Below are 15256 nucleotides of genomic sequence, written 5' to 3'. Positions count from 1 at the left end.
TTCTCAAATTGGTAGTGCCAAAGATAATGTGGGTTAAGGAGAAGAGACCACTTTAAGAAGCATCGCATTTACTCATCTTCCACAAGGCAAAAGAGTTGGGCATCTGACTGTTCAACAAAACAAAGCTTTAATAGCATCTAGGAAGGCAGACAGGCAAACCAGGCTGTAGACACTCTTCCATTTGTCAAAATCAGACAAGAGAAAACCTATTCCACACCAATACAAAAGCTACTGCTATTCATCTCTTTTTTTTCTGTTGCCACAACATTTTTCTTCTTTTAATTATCATGTCATTTGGTTTTTCAAGTCCTTCCTTTAGTCCATCTCCTACAATTGCACAGGTAGGCTTCAAATGCCAAGGAGTTGATGAGCTCAGTTGACCCATTGCTAACAATTTCTCAACTTCTGAGAGAGACAGTGAGTTCCGCAGGTCTTGTTTGTTAGCAACTATAAGCACGGGGACGTCTTGATTTTCTGATATCCTAGTTATTTTATGAAGTTCAGTTTTTGCTTCTTCTATCCTTTCCACATCCACAGAGTCCACCACAAACACAATGCCATCTGTGCATCTGGTATAAGACTTCCACAGTGGCCTTAGTTTCTCTTGACCACCTACATCCCAGAGGTGAAAAGTAACTGTCTTGGAATTGCCCAAGGTTACCTTAATTTTCTCAGTATTATATCCTTTGGTAGGCACGGTATTTACAAATTCATTGGACTGCAACCTGTATAAGACCGCCGTCTTGCCAGCACAGTCCAAACCCAGAAAAACAATATGAAAGGACTGAAATGGAAGCAGGTTGGACAGGATGGAAGTTGGGTCTGAGAGTCCATTCCCCATTTCTAGCTGCAAATTGTGTCGCAAACTGAGAGGCGTTCTTCTCAACCGAATTTAGAATGTCTCTTGGGCCGTCCAGCCACAGCACTGACACGCCGTCCTTCCCCCTCCTCCTAGTCCTCGTCCTGACTCCACGCTCGTTAACCACGACTGGGGAGGCGCGCCCTGTGCTGCCCGCTCCGCCCCGCTCCATCCCAGCACTCAGCTCAAGGCCCGGGTGGAGGTGGCCGGGTGTGCGCCACGCACCAGGCCGCCGCAATGGTGCTGGGCCGGTTACTGTGAGCGCGCCGACCTCGGCCCTGGAAAGTAATTTTAAAGCATTTTTCTAAACTGCATGGTGCTGTTGAATAAGCATTTGTACAACAGCTCTGAGTCATGGTGCTATAACAGTGTAGTCAGTTAGTTAGGCTTCAAATAAACTGACTTTAAAATAGTATAGGAAAATAAAGAAAAATTGTTTTTCATCTACTTAATCCAGTGACTAATTGTTGGTTACCAAGCCAAAGTTAATATCACATTTTCCTACAACCTGATTATCCTGGAGCTCATTTGATAAAAATATGAATTTTGCATTGTTACTATAAAACTTACATATCAATGAGTAATAGCAACTTGACTCTGCCTTCTGATTTAAAAAAAGGTGACCATGGTTTACAAAAGAAAACTAAATTAGAAAAAAGAGATGTGGGCTGGAGAGATGGCTTAGTGGTCAAGGCATTTTCTTGCAAGCTTGATGGGCGGGGTTTGAATACCCAACACCCACGTGAAATCAGATACACAAAGTGGCACATGCTTCTGGAGTTTACTTGAGTGGCAAGACGCCCTAGAGTGCCCATCCTCTCAAAATCTCTCTCTCTCTTTCTCTTTCTTGCCCCCCACCACTTGCTTGCAAATTAAAAAATAAAATAGATGCCATTATAGTCTTTTAATGTGAAAGCCAGCAGTTCAAATGAATGGTATACCATTACCTATGTGTTCCATAGATCTACAGTGATAAATCTGCTTATAAATATTTTTCCTGAAATGCGCTTGTTCATTCCATTAGTTGTTCTCTGAGCTGCCCACCTCAGCACTCCATGGTCAGAATTCAACTACTCATCAGTCTGTTTATTTGAATCTTTCCAATGCAGACCTTAACTCTTAACCTCCTAGGGTCTGTCTCAAAATGTTCTGTGAGCTTCCTGCATTTCCTGTTTGAGATGATGAAAAATAAGCAGAAAACATCCTATTAACGAGCAGTATGTCTGAGTAAACTCCTGTAAGCAGGTACTCACAAAACTTGCTTCATAGATTCATAAAATCTCAAAAAATAAAAAGAAACTTAAAGCTAATTTTTTTTTAATTTAATTTATTAGTTTTCTTTTCAGTAAATACAGGCAGTTTGGTACCATTATTTAGGCTCATCTGTGATCTACCCCCTCCCATTAGACCCTCCTTATTATTGAAAATGGGTCGTGCATTGTGGAGTTAGCCCCCAGTTATTAGTATGATAAATGTCTCTGAAAATCATGACCCAACATGTAACTCTGACATTCTTTCCGCCCCCTCTTCCGCAAGATTTCCCTGAGCCATGTTGGGTTCATTTTTGGTCTGCTTCAGTGCTGAGGTGTTGGGGGCCTCTGAGGCTCTGGCTCTCTGATTTGGTAGGAGTTGATTTTTCTCTGAATTGATCTCCTTCCCCTTTGTGCTGGTATCCAGTTCACAGGAAAACATCACCCTTGCTTATTTCGCCAGTTGTCCTTAGTTTCAGTTGGGCCCCTTCTGAGGTATGTTGGGGCAGCTCTCTTCTTAGGATCTGCATCTATCTGGAAAAGAGAAGCAGATTCTCCAACGGAGAGTGAGTTAGCACCCAGAAAATTGAGATAACACTTACTTTTTTGATAGACAGTTTGATAGGTGTAGGCCCTCTTATACCCCGTGATTGATGGTAGCTTGATATTGTAGAGTGGGCTTGTGTTTGGGTATGGTTCTGACTTGTTTCCCAGCTCCAGCTAAGGGTCTAGTACCACTGAGTGGATCAGTTAGCCAAATCAAGAGCAATTGATTCCTCACCATGGCTGTGTACCACTATTGCACTTGTATGGGTATCACATCCGGTTAATTGTTGCTACTTAGGTTAAACAATGTGTTGCTTGGACAGATCTTGGTCACTTCCCCCAGTCGCCTATGTAGCGCCTTCTGGCACTAGACACGCTGACTGTCTGGGGACTGACTCTCTCCTGGCTTCCAGCCATGTCATTCCATTTTACGTGTCAGCTGCGTATGGAGTCTTCAGCAATAGGGTCTTACCACTGGCCTTTGGTGGGTCATCAATTACTCTGACAGAAGTCTGTCATTGTTTTGGGAAACCTTGTAGGTTTCTTTGATCAAAAGCTCATTGTGGATTGTAGGCCCAAGCTGGATGTGGGGGTTACAGGTCAGTGTCCACTAAGAAATTGAGGAAAAAGATAACTAATATACAAGAGTTAGGGAGAAGAGAGATAGAGGGGAGAAGGGGAGAGGGAGGGAGGGAAGATGTAGGAGATTTAGGTCAGTCTTGATCCTACCCTCTCCAGTGTCTTGTGGTTCAGGTGTTTCCTGTAAGGGACTAGTGAAGGTTCAGTCATTTGGTCTGTCTTTTAGGAAGTAGAATTTTATGGTACCATTGCCGTTTGGGTCCGGATTACTGTTTTCCACCCTTTGATTCCCTCCCCGCCCTCCCATCCATCTTATTGTCTAGTCCATGAGGTACTTTAATCCAACCACTTCACTAATAGCCAAACATACAGCCTTAAAACACCTAAAATGACATGAACTCCTAGTTTCATTCAATTTCTGCTTAATTCTAACTACTGAGATGAAACTCAGTTTCCAAAACTTCTACATCTTAGAACCAAGCCAAATCCCAGAGAAAAGCAATCACCCTATTCTTTCTTATTATGCTTTCAAATGTTCAGACAACAATCTTACTTATATTTATTATTCTCTCTGTTATGCTAAATATGACCAGTTATTTTAGTGTATGATGATAAACATCTCTAAACATTCACCTCATTAGGAACCAAATGGAATTTGGAGTCTAGATTCAGCCAAAAGGTTATGTCTTCCTACATGGCTTGTATAGCAGTCTTAAGCCAAATCTTTGAAGAAGAACTAATAATATAAACACACGATACACCCAAGAAACAACTCTAGGATGGCATAAAAATGATTAGTGATAAAGAACAGCCTCCCTGTATGGCCAGGCAGACACAAGAGCAGACTGGAGATATACAGGAGGAAACCCTGGATGACTGAGGCTGCTAATGGGTCATCCTTATCAACAAGTGTTACATGGACAAGTGTAGGGCTGTTCCAAAGCTATACAGGAAGACAGCCATGCCCCCTCCCCAAGACTAACCATGGTCATCTCAAGACCACTGAACTACTAACATCTCAGAATTCCAAAGGTGACAACATATATTATAACTGAGTAGATTGCAATGAGCTATGAAATGTGCTCCTATATAAGTAAAAAATACATTTAAATGATAAATCTTGTTACAGTTTACTTTCATTAGTAACATAAACTTGGAAAAACTTTAAAATAAAAACTTAAAGACAAACTAGACTGTGCATAATAGAAAGAACAGTATCTACATCATCAGACTGTACCTCAGCAACCTAACCAGTTACAGGCTCAACTTAGAAACAAACCAGAAAGATACAAACATTAATTGAATAAATAAATAGATTATGGTATAACTATGAACCATGCAATATCATATTATTCAACCAAAACAAAAGAACAATGAACTACTAAAATTCAAAAGAAAAAACATCATGGTTGAACTACAAAAAAGTTATGGTCAGCAAGAAAGTAAATATATGGATGCATTTGAATTCCTTAATTCAACTTTTATGAAATTCCAGAAAACTCTAATGCACTCTAGAGTGACAAAAAGTAGATCAGCTTTCACCGTTAGGGTAGGGAGGCGAATTAACTTCACAGAGACACTAGGGAAGTTTGGTTTATGTGCCAAAGGTGATGAAAGTTATGAAAGGGATTATGTGAACATCCATTTGTCAAAATTCACTTAAAAGAGATACATTCGATTATATTGGTTTAAAACATGAACTAGGAAACTTTAACACAATTAATTTTAAAAAGGAGAGAAGTCAGAAAACAAGTTAGTCCCTTCTGACATTTAATCTTAATGGAGCTCTATGGATTTCCCCCAAAACTCAGAAAAATGTCTCTCTCCTCACCTCAAATATACTAAAAAAGAAGACAAAAAGCCTCAAAAGGACAATTTAGAAAATGTAACAACTGCTACTTCAAAATGGGAGAGAGGCTGAATTGTCTGACCCCCGCTTAAGAAATGTAAGAACAGAAGCGAGCCAGAAGTTTGATGGCAGAGCAAAGGTGAGGGATAGCAATTTGGTCATCATACTGCCTTCCTAGAATGTCTCAGAGCAAAGATTCTGGAGAGTTCTCTGGGTACTGAGTGCTCGAGAGGACTACAATGACGTCACTGAGAATGTGGACTGGAAAGATGAAGGATCCTGTAGAGAGTACATAGATGTGAAGGGCTGGTTGCTCAGGGAAAGAAGCAGCAGCTATGTCAGACAAGGTCATTTTAGGTACCTTCTCCTGTCAAGATAGCTCTAAATAAGAGAATTCCCAAGGCTGGCTGACCTAACTAACCAACCCATGAATCCTACAGTAGAGAGTAATATCCAAACCTTCACCACACTCGGGGACAATAAGGACAAGTTTTGCAGTGCCAGTGACGATGACTGACTGTTCCGGCTCTCCCTTGTAACTTGACTGCACCCGCCACCAAGCACTAACCTCAGGGGTCAGAAATCATGGTCAGCAAGCATGAAGAAAGTAAACACACATATAAAGAAAGGAAGAAACAGCTATCAATAGATTCCCATTCCAATTTTTTCAGCCCTCTCATAGGCAATCAAGAGTGCAGTGTCTTCCTTTATTTATTTATTTTTTTGAGGACTAACTACAGTGAATGAAATACTCCCAGTCGATAAATTCAGTAGCCCAAAGGAAATAGCATTTTGATTCTTTTCCATGATTTGTTCCTATTGCAAATAACAGGATTTTTAAATTTTTTATTTATTTATTTTTAGACAGATTGAGAGAGGGAGAGAGAAAGGACAGAGAATTAGTATGGACATGCCAGGGCCTCCAGTCACTGTAAACTAATTGCAGACACATGAGCCATTTTGTGCATCTGGCTTTACATGAGTACTGGGGAATTGAACCCAGGCCATCAAGCTTTGCAAGAAAGTACACTTAACCACTGATCAATAACATTGATCAGTATAAATCTTGGGTGAATCAGCAGGATGACTATCTGAGGCAGAGCCATAGCACAGGGTACAATTCACAGAGATACCCAAGGCTGGCAGCTTTCCACACATAATCTCGGTGTTGTATAATGTTCTTCTGACAAGCACATTAGGCTACATGGTGCAGGCTTCACTACCTCTCAGCCTCTTGAACGAGATCCCCTGTTGGTTCTGTTTGGGAGCTGTGACATAGTACAATCTCTCCTCTACTGAGAAAGTTTCAGTTCAAGCCAATCACTATACCCTTATTTAGCCTCTCACAAGTCCTGACTCCCCTACTTCTTGGAAAAGATTCCTGTTGGATGAGTTTACCCTGATCATTTCTATTTTTAAATGTCAAAGTCTTTTGTCTTCTGCATAAAATAATTGCTCAGCAACTAATTATGGAGAGAAGTAATGAACAATTCAATCCAACCAAACAATGCCAAGTTCTAATGCCATCACTAAGTTTATTCCAGCTCTTGGGCTTGTTATTCAATGAGTCTTTGATTTTCTATCTGCTCAATGAGCCACTCATTAGAAATGTAATTTGTATATCTTAAAGGAATTAAAAATCTGTCATTTTCCCAGTCAAAAATAGATAAACAGAAATGGTCAGTTATGTTGATTTTTCATTTGTTCATTTATGAAATTCCTACTTTACAGACCAGTATATCAACATTTAATTCTATTTGTTTAATATACTCTGACTTAAACCAAAAGTGAAAGCATTGATTCAAATAGCTAAAAAAGTAAATATAAAAATAAATCCTTTGGTGAAAAAGATCTTTTATCTTAGCTCATCAAAAGTACCAGGACTCAGTTTCTTTCTTTATCCTGACAAGCTCTGTTTCCTCTGAATGAGGTCTATTCTCAGACAGTCTTCCCTGTTGAATGCCTTGTGATGAATGCTGTCAAGTTTAAAATCTAGAGGCAAGGAAGAACCCTGCTTCCCTGGCAACAGCTTTTGAATCTCAGAATTCAGTGCCTGTGATAAGGGTTAACAAAACCATTTCTTTTACTGTGTGAGAATATAACCTTTGATCAACTCAGTTCTGTTCCCCTGGCTATCTAGTAAGTGGCAAGGGTCAAATATATTGCCAGACAACATTGCTTACAGTGAAAATGACCCTGCATTGGTCTCGAAGGACTTGACGGAACTATAAATCCAAGGTGACTAAACAGTGTGTAGGGCTGCTATGCTTTGGGCTTCCCTGAGTTCAGCTATACTTATAACTGATACTTCTTACAGAGTCCCTTGAAACTAAGTCTGTGGGTTTGCTGCAAAATATACTGGTAAAGGCATGGCTTTACCTGGGCAGTGAGGGTCTCACTTGGTTTTTAAAACACTTATTTCTTTTTCACTGACAATTGTATATATTTAAATGCACAGTGTGTAATCATCAAATCAGGATAATTAACATATCTATCTCCTTATTTCTTTGGGTTTAGAGTCTTCAAACAACACTTTTCTAGTTGTTCATAAAATATACAATAGACAGTTATAAACTATAATCATCTCCCTCCTGGCTTCTAACTGTGTTTAGATACCCATTATCCAACTTCCTCTGCCCCTCCCAGTTTCTTGTAATCACTATTCTACCTTATCTTTTTCTCTGAGATCAACTTTTCAGCTTCTATGCATGTTATAGTTTGGTCTCATTTTTATGTACATGAAATACACATATGTGTATGTATGTATAGCTACCCTATTGCTAGTAGCATTTGCAGCAAAATAAAAAGTATCCAAAGCCACCCTGCTGGCTGGCTATTTGCTTTCCTGTCATCTCTGAATACACACTGATATCAAGGTGACATATGGCAGTGAGCTTCAATACCCAGTTAAACCGTGAAGACTCCTTTGGGCTGCAGTGCCCAACTTTAAACCAGTAATTGTAAACTGAGGGAAAGACAAGATGATGGGAACAACCAATAGCAGATAATGAGATAAGGGAGTGTTGAGCTGCCCCACCAAAAGCTCAAGGGCTAAAGTGGAGCAAGATGGGTTCCCCTGAAGCGCAGTAAAAGTTCTTATCCAATGGAAGAAGAGTCACAAGTCCAATACTCAAAACAGCAGGAATTTATGAGTCACTGACTTTCTGCAAATACATCACATGGGTTTCAACTTCTTGACTCAATTAAATGACAGAGAGTCGCACATTCATGATTTTTGAGTATGCATGCAGTCAAGGTCATACATACTAAAGTTTCAAATATGAAAATGTCTACTATAAGTCATTAACAGTGAACATAATTTTCCCATATCTTCATTAAAATGTTCATTACTTTCCTTTCATTCAAGTGTTTAAAGTGAAAGTATAAGACTTTTTCTTTAGGAAGCAGTTAAGAGTATAGATTCCAAATGAAGAGAATGCCAAAATTGGAACCTCCTACCTCTGCCTAGCTGTTGACTTTATAAAAACATGTGCTAAACTCCTATCTCTCATTTTCACATATAGAATGAGGATGGTGTGACATCACTGGGTTAGTGTGAGAACAGATGTGTAAAACTGTGAAAGCACAATGTTTCCTGGCACATATGTAGCAGCAAGCATTGTCTCACTACCTTACATCACTGTCACTATCACAGGATGTTAAAGTTGGTTATACACACCCTATATCTCAACCTGATGTTTTCTTCAATTTCTCTCATCATGTGATAACATTTTGTGACTTTGAGAAAAACAGAGAATGAGGAGAAATTGGAGCCCTCGTTCAAAAAAAAAGACATCAAGTAGGAGAAGCTTGATTTAATCAAATTTAAAATTGTTAACAGAGTCCATGATTTACAGAAATGTGATTCTAGAAAGTCAATTACTTATGTAAACATTCTGTTGCTTTGAAGTTTAGGGTTTCAGAAGATTTCAAGATCAATACCAAGGAACTGACAAAACTGTTTCAGCAAACGTGTCCCAGCTTCAGCAAGAAACCTGTGTAATGCCAGGTCATTCCATGCAGGACTCATTGCCTATTAGACAGTGTCCATGAACAGCTCACAGTGCAATGGGCAAGAAAGCACCATAAACAGGTAAATGCAATGCAGTGGGCTAAGTGTTCTATGGGGGCATGCCCTAGTGGTTCTCTTCCCACAGGTGCACAGCAGAGGGGCTTATAATCCGAGATGCCTTTTAGTCATATTATAGTCAGTCCATTCCACTTCAGTAGCTCCTCTGTGCCTGTCTGTAAGAGCACATAATGGTAAAAGACCAGCCTCTCCCACTCTTCAAACAGACCCATGTGAGCATCAGTGAGTTAATGCACATTCAATTGTGAGCTTCTCTGAAATAAATTACTGTTAAACAAAAAACTCAAGGGACTCTCACTAAAATGATCTTGGCCTACTATAATCTGCTTTTATCTTTATCAAAAGAAAGTGAGCACAAATGTGGTATTGTTGTTATCTCAAAGACATAAAGACAGTGAATACCACCCAAATATGTAATAGCCTACAAAATGAGAACCTACACTATTCTCATGAGAAAGACTATGTTTTCCTAATTCTAGACTTGATAACAAAAAATATTGCTCCAAAGAATTTTGGAAGGTCTTTCTGCTTTTTAAAAAAGAAGAAAATAGTTAATAGGTACAGGAATACAAAGGATTTTTAGAAGCAGAAGCAAATCTAATCTGCTTTCTCTATTTCAAGGAGTTTAGGGAGCTAATCAGCTCATCTCAGTTAATACAAGAGCCAAGAACAGAAATCATGTCTAAAACTCTCCCACTATAATGGGGCACTCCTATTATTTTAAGGTATGACACTATGTTGACAGCATTTTGGTTTCTATACTTCAGAGTCTTAGCAAGCTAAAAAGACTGTTTTTAAGACTTTTATTTGTTTTGCTTGGATGGTTTTTTGTATGGTTTATTTTGTTGTGTTTTGAGGGTTTTTTTTTTTTTTCTTTTGAGTCAGTGTATCATTCTTGCCTGGACTGATCTAGAATTTACTCTGTAGTCCAATTTAGCCTTGGACTCCCAGTGGCCTTCCTACCTCAGCCTCCCCAAATGCTGAGATTATAGGCATGAGCCAACACACACTGCTTGGACTTACTATTTTTGACATTGCTTTTATAATGAAAGATGCTTTCTAACATACCAATTTTAAATGCTATTCTTGTGGAATTATAATATAGGTTTTCTTATGCCCCTTCTGGTGACTTCCCTCTTATTTTGCCCTTATTTGAAAGTGTCTGCTTTGTGAGCTTTTATTTTCCCACTCTATTATTTCCCAAAATCTAAACATTGGAAGCTTAGTGGAAAGTGTCACTGCCAATTTGATATTGTGTAAGAGTTTTCCTAGAGAAGAAAATGCCATTGAGAGAGAAGGTGGCAGTGCTTCCACACGGTTCCATGTTAGGTCTTCTTTCTGAAACCCAGCGCCATCTGATTTCTCAGACTGACATCAGACTTGACTGTTTTCTCTTTGAAACAAGTGTTTCAGCCCCATAAGTCCGTGAAGGTTCATCCCATGAAGAAAACTAAAGGACTTAGCTGTTGGAGAGACACAGCTTGAAAAACATCATAAACTAGAGTCACCACCAGGGTTCTCACCATGATATTTTCTTTACCTACCATGATGGCAAAAGCTTTGATACCTGGCAATGTGTTTAGCTGTCCAATGGCAAATAACAAAATTTAAAAACAGGAAAAATTGCAAGTCATCTTACAAAGTTCCTTCTCTGAAATTGAATTGAAAATTCCATAAAGATGACCACAGCATAGATATATGGAGTATATTTTAATCTACCTTCAGGAAAGGATTAATTGTTTTCACTTTGGTAAACTTAAAATGCTTTAGGTCCATTACCCTGGTGGATGTTAGACAGAAATGTGCTTCTTATATTTACAGGCCAGCATTATAATAAACATTTTATTGTGACCATTATGCGAGACTATTCCAGTTTTCATTGCTACGGTGCTTACCATCCAAATATTTTACAAGAAATGTGAACTAGGGAGATGGACTGAAGCTGCTAAAATGGAAATCATCATTTTTAATGCCTTCATCAATAAGGTCATTCAATGTTGTCCACATTTTCTTGAAAGCCTAACATCAGAGCAAGCAAGCAATAAATTATACAAGAGTCATAATGTGTCAGGCAAGCATAACAGAAAGATCCAGGTTAGAGGCATTGAGGACTGAAGTTATGAAGGAAAGACAATGAATGAAAGAAAGGGTCAGAGGCTCTGGGCTCAAGCAAAGAAAAACTTGATATATCTTCCCAGTATAATGAGATAGAAAGGTGAGAGATTTGGGTCAGTTTGGCATATCAAACTTCTAAGATCTTTCAGAAAACAGTGGTCTCTAGATGAGGACCAGATCAAATGAAGATACAAAGAAGGGAGGAGAGGTGGAGCAAACTGGAGAAGGAAGTCCCTGCAGAGAGGTGTATGCATGCAATCAGTTATCCTTGAACCATAGAGCTGTGCGTTAGACCACTGTGGTCAGAAATGGTTCTCTATGGGACCCTCAGATTCCCATGCATATTGTGAGCTATGCCCTAAATACCTTCTATTCTACTTTCTATTCAAGTATGTTTATATAGTAAACAGTCTGATAGTACACCCTCTGAAGCAAGGGGCAAGCAAGTTGTCTTTCCATTGTAAAACCAACCTTTTTTTTTTTTAATTTTTTATTTATTTATTTGAGAGCGACAGACACAGAGAGAAAGACAGATAGAGGGAGAGAGAGAGAATGGGCGCGCCAGGGCTTCCAGCCTCTGCAAACGAACTCCAGACGCGTGCGCCCCCTTGTGGTGCATCTGGCTAACGTGGGACCTGGAGAACCGAGCCTTGAACCGGGGTCCTTAGGCTTCACAGGCAAGCGCTTAACCACTAAGCCATCTCTCCAGCCCTAAAACCAACCTTTTAGCTTAGGTTGCCCTTGTAAAATCCAGCCTACCTCATGTTCATCTCACCCTCTTATATTACCAGAGCTGTGGAAAATTATAACACTCTGGCTCCTGCTATTACTGTGATAAACTGCTCATTATTTGTGGTTGAGAAGTTTTATATCTCCTACCAACAACCATGAAACTTCAAGTTAACTTGTTAGCCTACAAGTGAAGTAAATCTCAGATCCTTTACATTGTCAGACTTGTCAGCAGGGATAGAACACATGAAAACACATGGATTTCTGAAATAGGAAGGATAAGCTCCTTTAAAAAGTATAAGGCAAGACTATGGGAAATGGTAGTAGATATGCAGCTCTGATGGTATGGCTTATGACTAATAAATAATCTTCCAGTGAATGGTTTAATGAGGGGAGAGGAATAGAGAAATGACTGCATTCCATCTGCCAGGAAGGAGCTTCAGAGAAAATGTCTACACTCTGGTTGTTGCAGACTTTCTATTGGGTAGGATGTCTTCCAGCTAGTCAATTCACCCCTATTTTATCCCAATGTAAGGAGTAGGGCCAGGTTCATGCAGGCTCCTTCAGAATATAAATTCTTTTATAATGGACAATAAGCATATACAACTACATCCTTGAAGATGCTCTGGAACAAAGAAACTTCATAGTACACTTGGAAGCTATGCAGAGTTTAAGACATACATAAACAGTTGTTTCACAACCATCTCTACTCTCCCTTCTATGCCACCTCAGCACCTGATGAATTATCCTGAGTATACCACTTTGTCACTTACTGAACAGTGCCTAGAACTAAACTCATTCCCTTTATATCATGCAGCATTTAGTGAAAACTCCTACCCAAAGGCTGGATAAATGGCTCAGCAATTAAAGACAATTGCACACAAAGCCTGTCAACATGGGTTCGACCACCCATATAAAGCTGAATAGGATTGGCAAAAGACCCTGGCATGCATATATACACAATTAAATAAATAATAAATAAAAATTTTAAGGCTCTTCAACTTCAACTTCAAGTAGTATTGATCTCAATAATCATCTATGAGGTCTCAGACTCAGTCAGCTAGGCAAATCAAAGATAGTAGTACAATATTCCCTAAAGAGAAGTGTCAGGCTAGAGAGCTGGCTTAGCAGTTAGGGTGCTAGCCTAAAAAGCCAAAGGACCCAGGTTCAATTCCTCAGTGCCCACATAAAACCATATGCACAAGGTGGTGCATGCATCTGGAGTTCATCTGCAGTGGTTGGAGGCCCTGGCACACCCATTCTCTCTATCTGCCTTTCTCTCTCTCTAACTCTTTCCCTCTCTCTCTCTCTCTCTCTCTCTAAGTAAAGAAACATTTTCTTTTCTGTTTATCGAAGTGAGGTCTCACTCTACCTCAGGCTGACCTGGAATTCACTATGAAGTCTCAGGGTGGCCTTGAATTCATGGTGATACACCTACCTCTGCCCTAAGTCTGTATAATGACCTATCTATTTTCACTGCAGCATTAATCCAAATACAAAAGAATAGGTTAATGATTTCACAGACTCTCTCTTGGCTCAAAAGAAGTCAAGAGTTATTCTTCATTCAAAACAACCCAGACCAGTGAGTTCAAGATGGCTTGGATGTTTTCAAGGCCAAAAGATGTCACAGATCATTTTAGCTAATGTCAGAGATAAATTCCTATCAGTTTTTTCTAACTATATAACTCAAGTTTCAGGGAAAATTGCCTACAAGATAAACATAAATAACAACAACCATTCCTTCACAAAGTTCCCTAGAGAAGCCACAGGTAGTTTCACGAAGAGATGTTTCCTGGTCCTACATGCCTCTAATACCAGCACTCAAAAGGCAGAAGCAGGAGGATCATGAATTCCAACCCAGACTGGAACACATAGTGAAAATCTGGGGTGGAACGACGGGAGGTCTTCTCAATTGTCTGATAGCTATATGTGCTGTAGATGTTTCTTCAAACCCTTGTGGGTCTCTTATTAACACCCAAAGAAACAGGTAATTATATTTAGGTAGTGATATAGGGGGCACAAATTATTGTTCTTCTCCTAGAAAATCATACTGAAGGATGGAAGGTAGAAGTTGAATTTGTCTAAGCAGCTTAGAGTAACAGGACCCCAAAATGAGCAAAAAAAGAAAGTTATACTGTCCAGGAAAGATTTCTAAATGATTAAGCCTATACCCTTCCTAGAAAACTAATGTTTTTGAAAATATTGCCCCTTCTCCAGGAATCCTACCTAGATAACTATAGGAATTCTCTTGGGTATAAAAAGTCCAATCAGAGTCACCTAATGAGTTCTCCTCCTGGGGGACTTCCTCCTGTCCACAGGTGTCCTTCCCTTTTATCAAACTCTGATAAGCTGTGTGACCATTAAGTGTCATGTGCCTCAGCTCCTGAGCCCACCTAAGAGCTGAAATTAGATTCTGTAACTCTCAAGGGCACCCAAAAGTTCCTGTATAAACATAATCAAAAATATGTGCTCTTTTATATAATGTCCCTTTCAAAGATTCATCTGCATAGCCACATATAACAATGACCTGTATATTTTAATGCTCAATAACATTCAATTCATATAACTATACCTTAGTTATCCATATTCTGTTGATGAACTCCTATGTTTTCCTAGGGTGTTTGGACATTATGAATTGAACTACTATTAATATTTTGTACCACATTGTTTTTGTTCAGTTATTTTCATTTCTCTTGGATAAATACCTACGGGTAGAATTATAGTAGCCAGGTCATAGGGTAGGTATATGTTTAGTATTAAAAGAAATTTTGAGGACTTTCTCCAAAGAGGACACACCATTTGTACTTAAACCACAAAGTATAAGAATCTGAGTTACTTGGTTTCTTGGTGATTTGGTAGCAATATCTCCATACCTTTACCTATGTATTTAAAGTTTGGATTTTCTCAATAATCATTGGAATAACTGATGAATACAGACAATAGAAAGGGAATTGAACATGGATAGAAAGTATAATTTCACAGTCTCCAGTGATTCTCAGAGAAGCAGGATGGTTAGTGAGTAACCTCTGTAGTCTGAGCAGAATATTTTTCATATCCCAGCCCTAATCAGGAAGGGCTCGCTCACTAAGTGCACAATCCTCTTATTCTCTGATAAAAAAAAAAAAATTATAGGGTAGGGCTGGAGAGATGGCTTAGCAGTTAAGCGCTTGCCTATGAAGCCTAAGGACCACAGTTCAAGGCGCCGGTCCACAGGACCCAATTTAGATAGATACACAAGG

General features: G+C 39.3%; 1 protein-coding gene across 1 annotated transcript; it reads right to left on the bottom strand.

Annotated features, from left to right (window-relative positions):
• Nucleotides 1-238: 238 nt before the first annotated feature.
• Nucleotides 239-841, bottom strand: LOC101604207 (ADP-ribosylation factor-like protein 4A). Its single transcript, XM_004649138.2, has one exon. The coding sequence runs from the start codon at nt 839-841 to the stop codon at nt 239-241; it is 603 nt and encodes a 200-aa protein (XP_004649195.2).
• Nucleotides 842-15256: the final 14415 nt, after the last annotated feature.

This window comes from Jaculus jaculus, chromosome 7 (genome assembly GCF_020740685.1).
Source record: "Jaculus jaculus isolate mJacJac1 chromosome 7, mJacJac1.mat.Y.cur, whole genome shotgun sequence".
Classification (NCBI taxonomy): domain Eukaryota; kingdom Metazoa; phylum Chordata; class Mammalia; order Rodentia; family Dipodidae; genus Jaculus; species Jaculus jaculus.
The sequence above is the reverse complement of the archived record's forward strand: the minus strand, read 5'-3'. Positions and strand labels throughout refer to the sequence as shown.